This window comes from Halichoerus grypus, chromosome 7, assembly GCF_964656455.1.
Source record: "Halichoerus grypus chromosome 7, mHalGry1.hap1.1, whole genome shotgun sequence".
NCBI classification, from domain to species: Eukaryota; Metazoa; Chordata; class Mammalia; order Carnivora; family Phocidae; genus Halichoerus; species Halichoerus grypus.
Window position 1 is genome coordinate 40649055 of NC_135718.1, and position 20016 is coordinate 40669070.

General features: G+C 41.5%; 1 protein-coding gene across 1 annotated transcript in view; it reads left to right on the top strand.

The window, feature by feature from the left end:
• The first annotated feature begins 8952 nt into the window (after positions 1–8952).
• Positions 8953–20016, top strand: part of PTPN20 (protein tyrosine phosphatase non-receptor type 20) — a 114686-nt gene continuing 103622 nt past the window's right edge. The window contains exon 1 of the mRNA XM_078076854.1: positions 8953–9041. Within this exon, the coding sequence (XP_077932980.1) occupies positions 9035–9041 (7 nt within the window). The 5' untranslated portion in view covers positions 8953–9034. The remainder of the gene's footprint in view (positions 9042–20016) is intronic.

The window sequence follows — 20016 nt, forward strand, 5'->3', positions numbered from 1 at the left end:
CACAGGCCCTAGAGTAACTAAAATAATCTTGAAAAAGTAGAATAAAGTGGAAGGAATTGCTGTATCCAACATTAAGTCTTACTATATAGCTGCCATAATTGAGACGGTGTGGTATGGCAGAGCGGTAGACATACAGATCAATGGAATAGAATAAAGAACCCAGAAATAAACCCACACCAATATTTCCAACTGATTTTTGACAAAGGTGCAGAAGAAATTTAATGGAGAAATGATAGCCTTTCAATAAATGGTGCTGAAACAATTGGCCATCCATAGACCGAGAGAGGGAGAGAGAGAGAGACAGAGAGAGAACTGACCCTAACCTTCACACCTCATACAAAAATGAACTCAAAACGGATCACAGATTTAACTGTAAATGTAAAACTATGGGACTTTTAGGGGAAAAAAAAAACCAAAAAACCCAACAACCCAGGAAAGCATTGGGATCCAGGACTATGCAAAGCATTCTTAGACTTTACATCAAAAGCATGACACATCAAAGGAAAATGGATAAATTGGTCTTCTGCTCTGTGAAAAAATCTATTACGAGGATAAAAAGACAAACTGCAAAGTGGGAGGAAGTATTTGCAAACCACATATCCAACAAAGACTAGTATGTAGAATATATAAAGAACTCTCAGGGGCGCCTGGGTGGCTCAGTCGGTTAAGTGTCTGCCTTCAGCTCAGGTCATGGATCCTGGGATCGAGCCCCGCATCGGGCTCCCTGCTCAGTGGGGAGCCTGCTTCTCCTTCTCCCTCTGCTTCTTCCCTTGCTTGTGCTCTCTCTCTCTGTCAAATAAATAAATAAATCTTTTTTTTTTTTTTTAAAGAACTCTCAAAACTCAACAGTAAAAAGCCAAAAATCCAATTAGGAAATAGGGAAAAGACACGAACAGGTATTTCCTTGAGGATTATATCCAGATGACAAGTAAGCATGGAAAGGTGTTCAACCTCCTTAGCTAACAGGGAAATGGAAAAATCAAACCACAATAAGATACCTCCATACAAATATCAGAATGGTAAATAAAAAAGAGTGACAATACCAAATGCTGGCGAAGATGTGGATAAACTGGGTCACTCACACATTGCCAGTGGGAAATGTAAAATGCTGTAGTCACTTTGGAAAACAGTGTGGCAGTTTCTTATAAAAAAGTAAATATGCAGTTACCATAACACTTGGCAGTTGCATATTAAGCATTTATCTCAGAGAAATGGAAACATATTCACACAAAAATCTGTACATGAATGTTCATAACAGCTTTATTTGTAATAGCTCCAAACTGAAAACAATCCAGATGCCCTTCAGCCACATGAATGGTTTCACAAACCATGATACATGAATACCAAAAAGAGTGAATTATGTATGTTTGGATGGATCTCTGGAGAATTATGCCAAGAAGAAGCCAGTCACAAAAGGGTGTGCAGTATGATTCCATTTATATAACATTCTTGAAGTGACAAAGTTCTAGAAATGGAGAATAGATTCACGGTTACCTTAGGTTAAGGAGGGAGGAGGGGAAGAGGGGGCAGGTATGTGAGTGTGAGCATAAAAGGGCACCAGGAGGGACCCCGATGGTAATGGAACTGCTTTATGTCTTGACTGTGGTGTTGGATACATGAACCTACTCATATGATAAAATTGTATAGAATTTAACACACACACACAAAGTACAAGTAAAATGAAAGAAATCTGAACAAGAGAGATGGATGAATATCAATATCCTGGTGTGATATACTAGTTTTGTAACATGTTACCCTTAGGGCAACCTGAGTAAAGGGTACAAGGCATCATCTGTATTCTATCTTATAACTTCATGTGAATCTATAATTGTCTCAAAATGAAAAAAGTTCAATTAAAAAAAAATGGTCTTCCCCACTCTGCTTTAACCATGTCATGGCTGCTCTGCATACGGGCAGGGTGTTCCACAGAAAGTTACAGACCCACTGACCAAGAGGGAGGGCTCTCTGCGTCCAGCTGTGTCTGTAGTGCACGCGACTCCCTCCCAGCACATCTACGTACTGCTATCATTGTGGCACTTGCACTATATATATATTTTTTCATAAATTACAGTCCCATCCTTCAGCTACACAAATCTCTGCTGCAGAATAAGGGACTCAGCTTCAGAGTCAAGCAATCCTAGAGGAAAAGAAACAGGAAGAATATTGGAACAGCTCTACGTGTTTCTGCCCCATCTTCAGTTGACAGACATTCAGAGTACCTAGTATATAGCAGGCTCTGGACGAGGCTGAGGGGATAGACATGACCGTGGATGCTGATGACTCCCTGGGAGCTTGGGTCTTGTGAAGGAGATAGAATACAAACACATTACTATAGTCAATGGGAATAACGCTAGAATGAGGGTATAGAGAAAGGGAATTTTTCCCAGAAGGGAGTATCAATCCTGCCCAAGGGGAGGGTCTGGGATGGGGTAGCAAGATGTTCTTCTAGGAGGAGAGGTATAAGCCTTGAAGGGCATAGGGATGCAGCATACAGAGAGTGAAGAGCCGGCTGAGAGGTAGGAGCGGAGCCAGGAGGCGGGGTGTGGACAGATTATGAACTAAGGTTGGCTTTTCAGCAGTGTTTGTTATAATCAGAACTCTAATCAGAAAAATTAGTCTGGTTTGTGGGATGGAGGAAGGATTGGTGTGGGAGAGACAAGCAGTAATCAGATCACTTTGGAAACCACTGCTGGTTCCAGAGCAGAAGGAATGGTGGGCCCATCAACTGAGATGGAGGATGATAAAGGAATATCATATTTAGCAATCAGTTTGGTTTTATACATTCTGAGTTTGAGATATCTCTGGATATGAGGTACCCCAGAGGGATAGTTTCACTAAGATGGGATCAACATGAATTTCATTGCAAGAGGTACTGAGGGCTCAAGGCAATGCTATGACATGGTTTTATCTGCAAGAGATTCTCTAGAACAGACCCCAAAGATAACCACTCTAACGTTTAAGGGAGCAACAGAAGGAGGGACATGCTCATGTAGTACACGCTCCCTTCTTCATTCAATTAACGACTCAAGAGTCACTTCATCTGGCAAGCCAGCAGCACTGGTGATCATCCACCCAGAGCCTGTAAGGGTTTAAAGGGTAAGGAGGCCAGGAATGGACAATTCCTCTGAAAACAGATGTTGGAATGCTATGACATTTCCTCTTCCATACCCATGAGGGAGAGCGGTGCTTCACCTGGCAGAAAAGAATAATTTAGAAGGCTCGATATGGGTTTCCTGCAATTGGTGGTGGTGGTGCAGGGACACAAGAGTGTGTAGCCGCACTCCAGCAGACTCTAAGCCAAGTGTGGGTGATGGTCTGATGAGGCCAAAGAAAGGAGTTGGACACAGAGGTCAAGACATGGGGTGACTCGTGCAACTTATGTACGGGGAGTCCAGAGTGACTGACTGGACAAAGCAACTGCTCCTGGCATCTACACGTAGCAAGCCTTTAAACTGTAGCAACCAGCCTAGCAACTATCTGTAGCCTCTTCCTCCTCGCGCGGCCAGCATTCCAAGGAGAGGAAGGCCTGCCATCTGGACATTCTTCATTACAAGGGAGATGCTCTGGGTTTGCTATCCCCAGAGCCCCTGACCTTGAGTGCTGAACAACACGTTCTACGTATTCTGCCTGATGGGACTATAGAAGGAGGATGGGATCTCTACATTCTCAAGATAATGATTACCAGGGACGTTCAGGGTGTGCTTGCACAAGCCGGCTCTCCAGCACGTACCATACAAAGGGGCTGGTGTCTCATCCATGCCAGCAGAATCTAAAGATGAGAGGTGATGGCAGAAGCAACAAGCCTGGTGGGAGAGCAAAGAGAAAAAGGACTGCCCGGGAATAAATTGTCATACCCTTTGTAGGGTAAGGACGCCTTTCTTACAGCCACATGGCCCTACAGGTGGGGCACAGCCTAGAGCCCTGGTAAAATAAGTAGGTCTGACATGGGCCTAACCAGAGGGTCAGAGCCTCAACTCACAGGGGGTGTATTTTTTGTTGTTGTTGTTCTTAACTGTTAAATTTTTATTTATTTATTTATTTTATTATGTTATGTTAATCACCATACATTACATCATTAGTTTTTGATGTAGTGTTCCATGATTGCTTGCATATAACACCCAGTGCTCCATGCAGAACGTGCCCTCTTTAATACCCATCACCAGGCTAAACCATCCTCCCACCCCCCTCCCCTCTAGAACCCTCAGTTTGTTTTTCAGAGTCCATCGTCTCTCATGGATCGTGTCCCCCTCTGATTTCCCCCCCTTCATTCTTCCCCTCCTGCTATCTTCTTCTTCTTCTTTTTTTTTTAAACGTATAATGTATTATTTGTTTCAGAGGTACAGATCTGTGATTCAGCAGTCTTGCACAATTCACAGCACTCACCATAGCACGTACCCTCCCCAATGTCTATCACCCAGCCACCCCATCCCTCCCACCCCCCACCACTCCAGCAACCCTCAGTTTGTTTCCTGAGATTAAGAATTCCTCGTATCAGTGAGGTCATATGATACATGTCTTTCTCTGACTGACTTATTTCGCTCAGCATAACACCCTCCAGTTCCATCCACAACATTGCAAATGGCAAGATTTCATTCCTTTTGATGGCTGCATAATATTCCATTGTATATATATATATACACCACATCTTCTTTATCCATTCATCTGTCGATGGACATCTTGGCTCTTTCCACAGTTTGGCTATTGTGGACATTGCTGCTATAAACATCGGGGTGCATGTACCCCTTCGGATCTCACAGGGGATGTATTAGTGAGCAGCATAAAAAAGCACCCTTCTGTGGCTGATAAATGATACAAAAGTGGCCTTTTCTCCCTTTGAGAAGTCCCTCATTGGGGCACAAAACCAAGTCTGCATTTTGGCCTCCACTTACCCATTTGTCTGGCACCTTTGCTCACAGCACAGACTACATAAACTCATTGGTACTCTGGAGCGGGCAGGAGCAAGGGAAGTCATTATCCACAGCTGGCCAGAGAAACATCACCCAGGCAGTGGAGGAGACACCCTGCAGGGGCATTCTCAGGGAAACCGCAAGATTCTCTCTTAGGATAAATAGTCGGCTCAAAAATACCTGCGGGGCCCGGAGGCCTGGTGCTAGATTCCAGTTGCAGAGGTCTCAGATGCTGAGTCTGGAGAGGAGGAGGTGGGTGTGCAGCCTAGTGAGGAAGGAGAAATGGATGCGCCCATTTTCCCATGCCTCTTTGCAGCCCAAAGCAGTCCTGACCTCAAGGGCAGAGAGAGCCTAACAGATAGGAAGGTAGAGGGAATCTTACACTGAACTGGGACTGTTCTGGGTGCTCAAAGTTAGGGACCTGCGCAAGATTTTATATGCAAGGGCCCAGGAAAAAAATGCATCTGGACATTGAGCTTGAATGGCACTGGAGAGAAACAAAGCAGTTGCCTTCTATGTTCACCCATTCTATCTAGTTTATAAGATGCAATAAGATAATGGCATCTGTAGTCCTGCTGGAAAGCCCAGGGCTTAGCACAGACCAAGGGGTAATACATGAGGTTTGAAAGGCACGTATCCAGCTCCTCTGTTAGAATTTGGCAGTGTTTGCAGTTCACTTTCTGCCACATCATTATTTTCCTGTGAATAAGTAGAGTTGGAAGTGGAAGGCAGGGCATTTATGTGTAAGAGTTTGTGGCAGGTGAGCCCGCCAACTTAGCAGCTCTCCTGTCAAAGCCTAAGGATTCTCTCTCCTTGCGGGGTATGCATGCAGAGTGGTGGGCTGCTTGACGCTCTGCAAACAGATGAGCAGCCAACTAATAGGTCAATCAATTAGTATTATTGGGCATCTACCATGTGCCGGGCTTGGGGACTAGGCGGCTGGGAATTCACAATGAGGTAAGTGCATGTCCTTCTGCTCTTTAAATAAAAGAGTTTTCGGCTTCCACGGGGATTTTTATTGGCATTGTACTTTCCACAATTTATTTTTGTAGAGCCTTTTATGTGAAGTGTCTCAAAGCTAAGCAGAGGGAAGGAAAGAAACACACAGGAAGGCCCCATGGCTTCTTCCAAGCTCACGATCCCCATCGACTCACACTTGGTGGTGTTGGGTGTGAAGAACATCATCTAAAAATAAACCAGGCTGCAAAGCAGAGGCCTGTACCATGATGGATCCTAGGGAAGGGTAGTGTTGCTGAGATGATTCTTTTTTTATGCCAGTGTTTCTTATTCTTTGTTATGTGTTCTTCCGTGGTTCAAGCCAGGTTTAGAAAATTCTAAACTTGAGCACTGACCTTGTGGACTGAAAAAATGACTTCGGGTTGTGAGGTTGTGAGTGGGAGCTGTTCACTGGGGTCTGGAAGCCCCTCATGGGTCCTCTCTGATGGTGTCCGGAGACCTATGGCTTGGGATGAGGGGCCATTTTGGCAGTAAATTCTTGCACTTGAAAGAAGCAGATGGGCCCCACCTCAGCAGAGAGCAGGTATTTGCCTGGCTCTCAGGTCCATCCAAGAGGGAGCCGGGATGCCCAGACCAGGGGCAGGGAGGCAGACTGAGAATTGCAGAATCAGTGTTATGTCTCTGGGCTGGTCACTGCTGCTCCCCCCAATATGAGCTTTCCCAGATATCTGCAGTGAGCCTAAGGCAAAGGAGGACATTAGAAGGTGGTGTCTGTGGGGCAACGGGGGGTGGGGGGGGATAACCAGGAGACTCCTCAGCTAGGCTAGAAAGGGGACCTGGAGGGATGGACTAGGAGAGGCAGATTGAGGTCTGGGCTGGAGGACCAGGCCTGTAATAAGGAGCAAGGGCCTGGGGTTGTGTGGTGGAGAGTCCTGTGAGGTTGAGTCCTGGGGCCCAGAGGAAAGGGAATATTAGCAACCTGGTCTTCTAGACCTGCATTTTGAATGACTGATGTGTGCATATGTCTGGTCTAATTTGTGAAGGGTATCCAGCCTTACCTACAACAGGGCAGAGGCCACAGCTGCCATGAGTCCTTTGCTTAGAGAGAAACAGACAATAAGGGGTGGAAACAGTGAGTGCAGCAACTCTTGAAGAGCCACAGTCCTAGCAAAATGTGTGAAACCATTCTCCTGGGAAAGGGAAGCAGCATTTAGTGCCAGACACAGTGCTGGAAGCTTTTGTATTTTGTCTCATTAAGCACTTACAACCCTATGGCCTCTTTTGTTAAAAAAAGAAACCGAGGCAGAAGTTGGGAAGTAACTTGCTCGAGGTCACCAGCTATTCTGTAGCAGAGCAGAGACTGAAGTCCAGGCCTGTGAGACTCCTTGCACTACTGATAACTGATCAGACACAGGGTTTGAAAAGGCCTCCAAAGAGTGGTAGAAAGTTTGATAACACACTCTACAGTTCTTTGAATTTTTCACAGAAGCCAAAAAAAGACTTCTGGGTCAGTGGCCTCTGAGGGTACTGTGTGGTTTAGAAGAAAGCTGGGGGATAGAGACCTCAGGGTCACTTTGACCAAGTGTTCATTTAGTCTCCATTCAGGGATTTCCTGATGTTGTGGATGGGACTTCTTTCTTCTGTGTGTCCCCGGACAGCCATGTGTGTAGGGACATTACAATATTCATAACATTTCAATTCATTCATGCTGCTCCTATTTGTGAAATGGTGACCATGTGTAGAGTTCTGATATTACAGACTGAAAAACAAAAGACACATCAGACATGGGGTCCATCTTGAAGAAGAATCACCCTGGCACTGGTTTAGCTCACCTGGAGGGCGCCTTGGCTGCTGAGGAAAAACCAGGCCTCTGATGGAAAGAAGGCATCTACCTATTGTCAGTGACTCACAGAGCAGAGAGCTGACCCCTCCATGCCTGGACAGAGGGTGGCCGTTTTTTGCTCAGCACCCCCCTCTCCCCTCCCAGCTCAAGGATATGGCTGTCTCCTTAGACCACCGTTTAAGGCTGTGGGCTAAGAGAGGCAGGTCTTGTCATGACTTCCAGGAAACTGGATCTGGTCAGGACCAAATGGAGAGAGATGTACGCACCAAGATAAAAAGATTCTGGCTTCATGTATTGAGGCAATGTTTACATCCTGAATTCTCTACACACTGACAACACTGAAACTCCCAGCTGACCTGTAGCCAACTGACCTCACAGTCTAGCACAGGTTAATGACTTTTGCAATAGTCTGTCCTGTCCAAAGCGCCCAAACACTCCATCTGTCTTGCTCTGACACTGCAAACCCACCCCGACCCCGGCCCCTCTGCAACTCGGTTTTGGTGGTCGCGGGTGGGGGGGTGCGGTCAGGGGTAAGTATGAACCAAGTGACCACCCCTAGGGAACATAGTCGTCAGTAAGTTCCAGATGTGGGCATGGCTCAGAATGCTGCTGGCATCAGGAGCCTAGCTTAGGAAAGTGGTATGTACAACAGGGTGGTGGACCAGCGACCACAGACAAGTCCCCGCCGTGTCCCCAGTGAGCGCTGCAGTGCCTCGGAATGCCAGCAAGGGAGGCACTGCGGACTCAGGCCAGCCCGGCAGCGACGAGGCTCCAATGCGCAGGCTCGTGGGCGCCGCTGGGATTGGACGGCTCCGACCCCGCAGGGCCGGCGGGCTCCCGCGAGAACCCAACTGGCAAGGCGGGCTGGGGGCGGGCCGGGGGCGGTTGGGGCCAGCGGGGCGTGGCGGGGCGGGGCCGGGTGGGGCGGGGCGGGGCAGGGCCAGGTGAGGAAAGGTGGTGGGGGGCCAGGTGGGACGGGGGACGATGGGGGAGGCCGCTGCGCAGCAGCGTGAGAGGGCGGACTTGGGCCCACCCTGTGGTCCCAGAGGGAGATGCCATTGATACCCAGGGGCCGAAAGAGTGGGCTGTGGCCCTAGACACCAGGAGGCCTGCCTGCGCTGGTTTTCGGGCAGGCCCTGGGCAGAGTGAGGCCCGAGTCCACTGCAGCCTGGCGGGGCGGTGAGGACCCTCAGCCTGGGCAGTGTGATGCCCAGCTGTACTGTGATATGTGTTGTGGTTCCTGTGTGTGACAGGTTTGGGGCAGGAAACACTTTGGCTCTGTGGTAAAGAAAGGCCTTGAACTCTCGTTGAGGAGCATGGAGCTGATATGATTGGTAAGAAGCCATAATCTAAGGTACTAAGGTACTAAGACATGGTCTTCGCTGGCCCGGGCTGGGGAGGTTTAGAGGCCAAGAACTCCATTCCCACTCAAGGACCAGTGAGGGTTGAGGGGCCTAGCAAGAAACAGCATTAATTCATCAGTTAATTCAACAGCATGTTTTGAACACCTCCTGTGTGCCAAGCACTGTTCTGGAAGTTGAGAATATACATGAACAAGATAGGCAGGGTTCCTGCCACGAAGGAGTTATATTACAGGTGGGAGATAGCCAGTCAAGGCTGAGTCCTGTTTTTTTTGCCTTGCCTACTTTTGCCTCTCTTTAATGAGATGAGGAAAACTGTAGGTGGGGGGTAGTTTTCATTTTTGGAAGGGGTAGAACCAAGAATTAGGTTTTGAATATGTTAGGTTTGAGATGCCCACTAGGTTTTTCTCCAACGTGCAACATACGAACAACATAGTTGGAAAGAATTTTCCAGTGAACTCTGTATACCCACCACCTGGGTCCTACCATTAACATCTAGCCACCCTTGGTTTTTTTCACATAGTGATTTATCTCTCTGTCCCTCTCCATCTGTCACCCTGCAGATTTATTTATTTTTATTATGGTAAAATATACATAACATAAATCTAGTAGATTTTTAAGGTGAGTTGTTAGATTGGCCATTGGAAATTTGAGTCTGAAGTCCTGGGTGATGTCAGGGCTTTGGAATCACTACTATATAGATGGTATTTAAACGAAGGGATTGGTTGAACACTTAGGTTGAAAGTGTACACAAAGAAGAGGAGGGGAAGTCAAAAAAAGGAGGAGGTGGTGGTTAACTGTGGTGAATGCTACTGTGTAAGATAATTGCAGAGTTAGGATTTTAATCATTTTAATAAGAAAGACTTCAGTGGAGTAGAGGGGCCTTAAGGTCAAGTGGATTTTTTTTTTGCAAGATAGAAGAAACTAGAATATGTTTATATGCCAGTGGGATTGAACGCATAGGGGGAATTGCAGATGAGAGACGGGAACATTGCAGGGGGAAGTCCTTGAATATCTGAGAAGGGAGGAGACCCCAGGGCACATGGGTAGTTGGCTTTGAATTGACAGGAACACATATTCCGTTACGACAATCGGTGCGGATGCAGACGGGGTAGTGGCACCATGTGTCTGTGATGCGGTCATTGGCCGAAAGGGCACAGGGGAGAGGAGAAGAGGTGTTAGGACTTGGAGGAGACGCATGTGCCATCGTCCTTCTGGAGACTGGAAAAGTGAACTTACTAGGGAAATGGGATGGGACTGTCAAGCAGTGTTGAATACCTGTTTGAGATGTGTAGTCATGAATTTAAAGTGAGATCAACCAGTGGGGGTTGTGTGGTTTTCTCTGGGAATGTTAGACCCTGGAAGTGGGTTTTGAGGATTAAATGAGGCAATATATGGAAACCATTTAATAAGTGGCAAGCACATGATGAATGTTACCTATTTTTGTCTGAGTTCTCATTTTGTTTTTCTTTTGTTTATGCAAATGTAACTAAGGGGAGCTGACCTTTACCACCTGACAGGGTCTTGTTCTCCAGTGAACCCTGAATGCACTGTTTCCGGCTCCTTGGAAGTCTGGCTTCTGGTGTGGTTATATTTATACAGCTTGATAATTGGGGATGTTGGCTAAAAAGGCCAAACTGTGGCAAATGGGGCTCTCATTGTCAGACTGAATCAGTCTTGAACTGGATGGGCTAGGGCTTTGGTCACAGTGGCAGTTGTAAAGTTCTTGTGAAAATCTTCTATTTTGCATTTCATATTGGATCTGATGTACTGGGGATTTACAGAATCTACAGTTCTAAGATCACCAGAAGAGATTTTCAGATTAATAGGTTGTCATTTCTCCCTGACCACTTGTGCTGTATTGTGATACAAATAATAATATGGGCTGACACCCACAGCTCTTTTAAAAAATGCTAAGTACTGTTCTAAGTATATCACATGCATTGTTTTGTTTAATCCTCACCCCAACTCAAGTGAGGCAGGTACTGTCATTATCTTTCTTTTTCAGGTGCACAAATAGTGCAGAGACGTTAAATAACTGACCCATAGTACACACAGTCTGATCTCCAGTTTCTGCTGCAGCCTAACTTTAAAAAAATTGTTTTAAGACTGCTTGGCCATCACTCATCTACACTGTAGTGTAGTAGTTAAGGTAACAGACTGAACCAAATTGCCTGGGTTCAAAAACCGCCACTTACTAGCTCTGTGTCTTTGTTCAAATCATTTAACTTCTGTGTACATTTGTGTTGTTGTTGTTGTTTTTTTTCTATGAAACGGGAATAATAATAGTACTTGCTTGGTAGGGTTATTGTGAGGATCACATGAATTAATGTATTTAATAAGCTTAAAATAATGCCTGGTTGTTTAAATGCTATTATCATCTCCCTGGTAGTGCAGCCAGGGTGATATGTGTACTGATTGATTGACTCCCCTAAAATCATTCTCTAAGGCCCCTGCTATGCTACTGTGTTTAGTGGAGTTTGAAAATTGCAGGGTACTCTATTAATGTTCCTAATTCAGGGATTGCCTTTCCTTAGATTTTATTATCTCTCTGTGGGAAGCAAATATAACAATTTGCCTCTAGGTGCAGAAAACGACTTAGGTTTCATTCAGACTCATTTGACCAGTGAGGTTAATTTCATTAGTCCTGGTGTTGTATACCACTTAAAGGGAAATAAGGCCTGGGCATCCCATTTTGTCATTCCCAAATCGGCAGCCTAATGGGATTTAGTTAGAAAGACCAGCGGCCTGCATAGCTGTTGGCTGGGCACAGCGTATGGTAAATGATGTGGGTCAGTAGTCTGCATATTAAAATGTTCTGAAAAAATTTAGACTTTCTGTGATGTGTTGTATCAGTTACTGATTAAAAGCAACTGGGCAGGCTTGGCATGGAAGGCCAGTGAAAGTTCTAAATGATCTTTGCTGGTATATAGTAGGGAGAGTAAATGCATGATATAAGTAATGCTTCTCTGTGGGTTTCTGTCAGAATCACCAGGGGGAAGTTTTATGATGCTTTCGAAATGACAGGCTCCATGTGCATGGATTCTGAATCATTAAGTTATGGCAGGGTTCTGGAATCAATATTTTTTGAGAGCTCCACGAATGACTCAGATGTGCAGTTAGCATTGGATGTCATTTGTGCAAATCAGGTGTTTTTCAGCGCTGTGTTTTAGAATCACAGATCAATTAGCTTTTTAAAGAATACTGATAACTCTGGACCTACCCCAGGGATTCTGATTTAATTGACTTGCACAAGGTCTGGACATCGGTATTGGTTATTTTTAAAAAAGCTTAGGTTGATTCTAACCTGCATCCAGGTTTGAGAATCACTGGTATAAATAATCAGCTAGATTTCCCTTCAAAGTTTAGTTACTCATAGATTTAAAATAGACATAGTTCAGGCAGCATCTTATCATCAGGACGGTGAAAAAAGTTAGCATTTCTGAACTTCTCCAATGCAAATGTTCAGTTCAGTAATCAGGTAACAAAAGAAGGTATGAATTGACGATTGAATTAACATTTATCATACTACGCAATGAAAATTTCTTTATTTTTTTTATTTTTTTTATTTTTTTAAGATTTTATGTATTTATTTGACAGAGAGAGACACAGCGAGAGAGGGAACACAAGCAGGGGGAGTGGGGGAGGGAGAAGCAGGCTTCCCGCAGAGCAGGGAGCCCGATGCGGGGCTCGATCCCAGGACCCTGGGACCATGACCTGAGCTGAAGGCAGATGCTTAACGACTGAGCCACCCAGGCGCCCCCGCAATGAAAATTTCATCACGTTTGCCCTGGAGAGGCAAATTAACATTTACTAAGAGCTTTGTGTATAATCACAATCTTCAGGAAGTGTGTATTATTACTACTTTGTAGAAGAGATTTTTGGGGCTGAGGGAGGTTAAGTAACTTGCCCCAGATTTCCACCCCAGTGTGTGCAGCTCCACAGCCTAGGTTCCATTTCCTCAGTAGTTTTCTATCTGGCCTTCACACTGGGATCACCTGGAGAACTTCAATGATCAAAACTTGAATCCCATTCTTAGATTCTGATTTCATTGGTTTGCCGTGGCCTGGAATCAGTATTTTGCAGAGCGCTCCAGGTAATTTGAATGTGCACAGTCCTGGTGGTCTAAATTTATTTTCTTTTACACCAGCAGGTAGCCATCTGTGGACTGCTATGACTAGGTTCCTTGCCTTCTCAAATTTACTTCCTTCGTATCATTTCTTTCTCGTCCTTTAATACGTATGTGTTGAATGCCCACTTTGTGCCATTCATCTTGGTGCTGAGATGACACATGGTGACACAAGTCACCATGGTACTTATATTGAGGGAGATAGTAAACATGTGAGCAGATGCGTAAGGACTTACATACATAAGTAAACTTTAACGTAATGAAAAGTACTTTTAAGAAAATGAAGCAAGGTAATGAGTAAAGTGATCCTGACAGCCATGCCTGAGAGTTCCAGTTGCTCCACATTTTTGCTAGAACTATTTTGTATTGTTTGTGTGCATGTGTGTTTCACTTCAGCCATTCTAATGGGTCTGTAGTGGTATCTTGTTATTGTTTTCTTTTGCATTTTCTGTTGACAAATGGTATTGAGCATTTTTTCATATGTTTATTTACCATCCATAGTTTTTCTTTGGTGAAATGTCTGTTCAGATATTTTGCTCATTTAGAAAAACATGGGTTGTTTGTCTTCTTGTTGAGTTATAAGGGTTTTTATATGTTTGGAATACAAGTCCTTTTTCAGATAGGTGTTTCTTCTAGCCTGTGGCTTATCTTCATATTTTCTTAACATTATCTTTTAAAGAGCAGGGTTTTTAAATTTTTATGACTCTTATCAATTTTTTCTTTTGTGGTTTGTGCTCTTAGTGTCCTAATATATGTATTTTCTCACAGTTCTGGAAGCTAGAAGTCTGAAATCAAGTTGTGAGTGGAGCTATGCTCTCACTGAAGTTTGTCCAGCCATACCCTTAGTCTTATTTCCAGAGCATGATATATTAGATAGGTTGAGAATATTCCAAATCATCAAGTGCTGGTTCTGTTTTGCTTAACAGTTCCTTCCTCAGTTTATTTCTTTCCTCTTGCATTTTGCTATAGGCAGCAAGGAGAAACCATGGTCACATCTTCCACACTTTGCTTAGAAATCTCCTCAGCTAAATAGCCAAGTTCATTCAGTTGACCCCTGAACAACATAGGTTTGAACTGCATGGGTCCACGCATATGTGAATTTTTTTCAATAAATAACGTATAGTACTGTAAATATATTTTCTCTTCCTTATGGTTTTTAAATAATATTTTCTTTTCTATAGCTTACTTTATTGTAAGAATACAGTATATGATTAAAAAAAGAATACAGTATATGATACATATACAAATGATGTATTAATTGACTCTGTGTTTTTTGGCAAGGCTTCTAGTCAACAGTAGGCTTTTAGTAAAGTTTTTGGGGAGTCAAAAGTTATAAATGGATTTTTACTACATAAGGGTCAGTGCCCCTAACCTCCACTTTGTTCAAGGGTCTACTGTAATTTTAAGTTTTACTTTCCATCCAACAGTAGAACATAATTCAGCTAGTTTTTGCCGTTTTGTGACAATGATTGCTTTTCTTCCAGTATCCAATAATATATTCATTATTTCCTTTTAAGGTCTTGCCAGAAGAATTTTTAAAGTTTATATTGCTAGCAACATTCTGTTCTTGACAGTATACATCTTCTCTAAGATGGTGTATGTATTCTTTAAGATTGTAGGTGCTTTTTTCACCATTCCTTTCTTTTCTCTCTGACCCCTCACAGTACCATCTTTAACGTCCATATTTCTACTAACAATCTTTTCAAGGCATTCTAGACTTTTTCTATCATGTGCCTCAAAACTCTTCAATCTTCTACCCATTACCTAATTCTGAAGCCACATCTGCATTTTTTTTTTTTTTTTTTTTTTGGTATCTGCTACAGCAACACTGTACTTTCTGGTACCAGCATATGTAGTAATTTCTTAGGGCTGCCATAACACAGTGCCACAGAGTGGATGGCTCAAAACAAAACAAAACAAAAACAAAAACAAAAAACCCCCCAGAAATGTATTCTTTCACAGTTCTGGAGGCAAAATTCTGAAATTTTGTCACAAGGCCATGTTCTCTCTGAAGTCTCTATAGAAGGATCTTTTTCCTTGCTTCTTCCTAACTTTTGGTGGTTGCCAGCAGTCCTTGCTATTCTTGGCTTCTAGACACATCACTCCAGTTTTTGCCTCTGTTGTCACATGGATTTCTTCCTCTGCGTCTGTGTCCAAATTTCTCTTTTCTTAAAAGGACATCAGTCATTGCATTAGAACCTCATCTTAACTTGATTATGTCTGCAAATAGCCTCTTTCCAAATAAATTTACATTCACAGGTACTAGGGGTTAGGACTTCAAAATATCTTTTTAGGAGATACAATTTGCCCACAACGATCACGTAGGAGAAAATACAGGTGACCTTGGTGCTGGCAATGAGTTTTTAGATACTACACCAAAAGGAATCATCTGTGGATCACCATGAAAGAAAAGATTGATAATTTAGTCTTTATTAAAGTTAAAAACTTCTGTGAAAGATACTGATAAGAAAATAAAAACAAGCCTCACACTTGAGATGATGTTTGCAAAATACGTATCTGATAGAGGACTTGTAACATAGTTTGAAATCATCGGGAGTGTGGCCTTTTCAGACTGGCTTCTTTTTCTTAGCAACATTCACTAAGGTTCCTCCATATCTATTTATAGCTTGATAGCTCATTTCTTTTTATCACCAAATAATATTACATTGTGTGGATGTCCCACAGTTTGTTTATGCACTCAACCATTGAAGTATATTTTGGTTGTTTCCAGCTTCCCCCCTCCCCGTCCCCAGTTTTTGATGATTATGAATAAAGCAACTATCAACATTTGAACATAGGGTTTTTTGTGGATATAAATTTAAAATCAGTTGTGTGAATACCTAAGAATACAATTGCTAGGTCATATGGCAGTACTATGTTTAGCTTTGTAAAATGTGCAAATTGTCTTCCAGAGTGGCTGTACCATTTTGCATTCCCAGCAATGAATCTCCATCCTTAACAGTATTTGGTTTGGTCAGTTTTTTGGATTTTAGCCTTTCTAATAGGTATGTAGTAACATGTGGTAACTTGCAGCTCTCTAATGACGTATGATGTTGAGCATCTTTTCATATGCTTATTTGCCAGCTCCATATATTCTTTGGTGAGGTGTAAGTTTACATCTTCTGCCCATTAAAAAAAATCTTTTTTAATTGTTGAGCTTTTTAAGGGTTCTTTTTTTTTAAAGCCACCCAGTTTGTGATACTTTGTTATGGTAGCCCTTGGGCACCAATACAGTTACCTTTTAGAAATTTTATAGTTTTGTGCCATTTTGAGTTAATTTTTGTAAGGGTAAAGTATATATATATATATATATATATGTATATATATATTTTTTTGCTTATGGATGTCCAGTTGTTTCAATGCCATTTGTCAAAAAGAACTTTCTCCACTGAATTGCATTTGCTCTTTTTTCAAGGATTGGTTGACTGAATTTGTGTGGGTCTGTGTTTGGGCTCTCTATGGATCTATTTGTCTGTTTTTTCACCAGTACAATGCTGTATTGATTACTGTAGCTTTATAATAGTTAAGTCTTGAAATCCCGTAGTGTCAGTGCTCTAACTTTGTTTTTCAGCATTGTGTTGCTTATTCTAAATCTTTTGCCTTTTCACATATACTTTAGAATGAGTTTATTGGTAACTACAAAATAACTTGCTGGAATTTGGATTGAGATTGCATTGACTCCATAAAACACATTTGGAAGAATTGAGATCTTAACAGTTTTGAGTCTTTCTATCCATGAACATGGAATATTTCTTCATTTATTTAGATCTTTCCTTTCTTTCATCAGTTTTGTTGTGTTCCCCCTATACATCCAGTACATAGTTTGTTAGATTTATACCTATGTATTTCATTTTGGGTGAAGCTAATGTATGATGTGTTTTTTTATTTCTAATTCCATTTGTTCATTGCTGGTATATAGGAAAGGAATTGACATTTGTATATTAACTTTGTACCCTTCAACCTTGCTATAATTGCTTATTAGTTCCAGGAGTTCTTTTTTGTTGTTTATTCTTTGGGATTTTCTTCTTAGACAATCATGTCATCAGAGATTAAAGACAGTTTTATTTTTTCCTTTCCAATCTGTGTTTTTATTTCCCTTTCTTGTCTTAGGCATTAGGTAGGACTTCTATAATTTGATCTTGAATAGGAGTGGTGGGAGAGGACATCCTTGCCTTGTTCCCCATCTTAGAAGAAAGCATCCAGTTTATCATCATTAAGTTACCTGTAGATTTTTTTGTAGATGTTCTTTATCAAGTTGAGGAAGTTCCCCTCCTCTAATCTTAGTTTCCTGAGAGTTTTTATCGTGAATGAATTTGGATTTTGTTAAATGTTTTTTCTTTGTATATTGATATGTTAATATAATTTTTCTTCTTTAGCCTGTCTTGTTGCATTACATCAATTGGTTTTCAAGTGTTGAACCAACCTTGCATACCTGGAATAAATTTTGCTGGTCATGGTGTATAATTATATGTATATATTATTGGATTCAATTGTTAATATTTTTGTTGAGGATTTTTGTATCTGTGTTCATGAGTGATTTTGGTCTATAGTTCTTTTTCTTTTCTTTTAAATGTCTTTATCTGGCTTTGATGTTAGGGCAATGTTGGCTTCATAGAATGAGTTAGGAAGTGTTCTGTATGATTCTGTTTTGTGGAAGAGATTGGAGGGAATTGGTATAGTTTTTAATGATTTAATTTCTTTAATAAACATAGGCCAATTCACATGATCTACTTTTTCTTTTGTGAATATTGGTAGTTTATGTTTTATAAGGACCTGGTCTCTTTAAGTTATCAAATTTGAGGGCATGATAAAATTCCTCTATTATCCTTTTAATGTCCATAGAATCAGTAGTGATGGGCCCTTTTTATTTCTGATATTAGTAATTGCTATCCTCTCACTTTTTTTCTTGGCTAGCCAGGTTATAAGTTTATTGATTTTATTTATCTTTGCAAAGAACCAGTTTTTGGTTTTATTGATTTTTCTCTGTTGATTTGCTGTTACCAATTTCATTTATTTCTGCTTTAATTTTTATTATTTCTTTTCTTTGCTTATTTTAGGTTTACTTTCTTTAATTTCCTGAGGTAGAAGCTTTGTTGTTGATTTTATCTTTCTTTTTCTAATATATGTATTTAGTACTTTAAATTTCTTTCTAAGCACTGCATTTGCTATATCTCACAAATTCTGATAAGTTGTATTTCCATTTTCATTTATTTCAAAATATTTTTAAATTTCTCTTGAGACTTCTTTGACCTCTGTGTTATATAATCACATGTTGTTTAATCCCCAGCTATCCTTTTATTATTCTAGTTTAATTTCACTGTGGTCTGATAGCATATTTTGTATTCTTTCAAATTTATTTTAGTGTGTTTTATGGCTTGAGATGTGACCTATCTTTGTGAATATTCCATGTAAGCTTGAGAAGAGTGTTTATTCTGCTGTTGTTGAAGGAAGTATTTAATAAATAAATGTCAATTAGATATAGTTGGTTGCTGGTGTTGATCAGTTCAACTGTGTCCTTACTGATTTTCTGCTTACTGAATCTGTCAACTACTGATGGAAGGGTGATGAAGTCTATAACTAAAATAGTGGATTTGTTCATTTTTCTTTGTAGCTTTATTACTTTTTGCCTCACATATTTTGACACTTTTGTTAGATACATACATGTTAAGAATTGTTATGTCCTCTTGGAGAATGGACAACTTATCATTATGTAGTGCCACTCCTTGTCCCTGATAATTTTCCTTGTTCTGGAGTCTGCTTTGCCTGAGATTAATATAGATACTCTAGCTTTCTTTTGATTAGTGTTAGCATGCTATATCTATTTCTTTCCCTTTCTACAAAATTTATCTTTGTCTTCATATTTAAAGTGGGATTCTTTTTTGGGGGGGGAGGGAGAAGAAGGAGAGGGAGAGAGAGAATCTTCAGCAGGCTCCATGCCCAGCACAGAGCCCGATGGGGGCTTGATCTCACGACCCTGAGATCATCATCATCTGAGCCGAAATCAAGAGTTGGATGCTTAACTGACTGAGCCACCCGGGTGCCCCTAAGGTGGGATTCTTGTAGACAACTTGTATTTTGGTCTTTTAAAAAATCTACTGACATGTGACTGTATTTATTAGACTATTCACATTTAAAGTGATAATAATGTAGTGGATTTAATGTCTACCATATTTGTAACTGTTTTCTATTTGTTGTATTTGTTCTTTGTTTTTTGATCTTCCCCCATTTTCCTGCTTTTTCTGATTTTAATTCATCATTTTGTGGTCAGTCATTTATGGTAAATCATTTTCTCTCCTCTTAATTAGAAAATTATTTTTTTAGTGGTTACCCTCGTGTTTGCAGTATACATTTATAATAAATATAAGTCCACATTCAAATAACATGCTGTTTCATGGGAACTCCAATTATCTTATTACACAGTAGTCCCGTTTTTTCCCCTCTTATCCTTTACATTGTTGTCATTTATTTCTTTTATCCACATGCTATAATCATTCAGTACATTGTTACTATTATTACTTGGAAAGTTATTAGATCAATTAAGAATAAGAAAAATGAACAATTCTTTTTTTTTTTAAGGTTCTATTTATTTGACAGAGAGAGAGACAGCAAGAGAGGGAACAGGGAACACAAGCAGGGGGAGTGGGAGAAGGAGAAGCAGGCTTCCCGCTGAGCAGGGAACCCATGGAACCCAATTTGGGGCTCGATCCCAGGACCCTGGGATCATGACCTGAGCTGAAAGCAGACATTTAATGATTGAGTCACCTATGCGCTCCAGAAAAATAAACAATTCTATTTCACCTTCATTTATTCTTTCTGTGA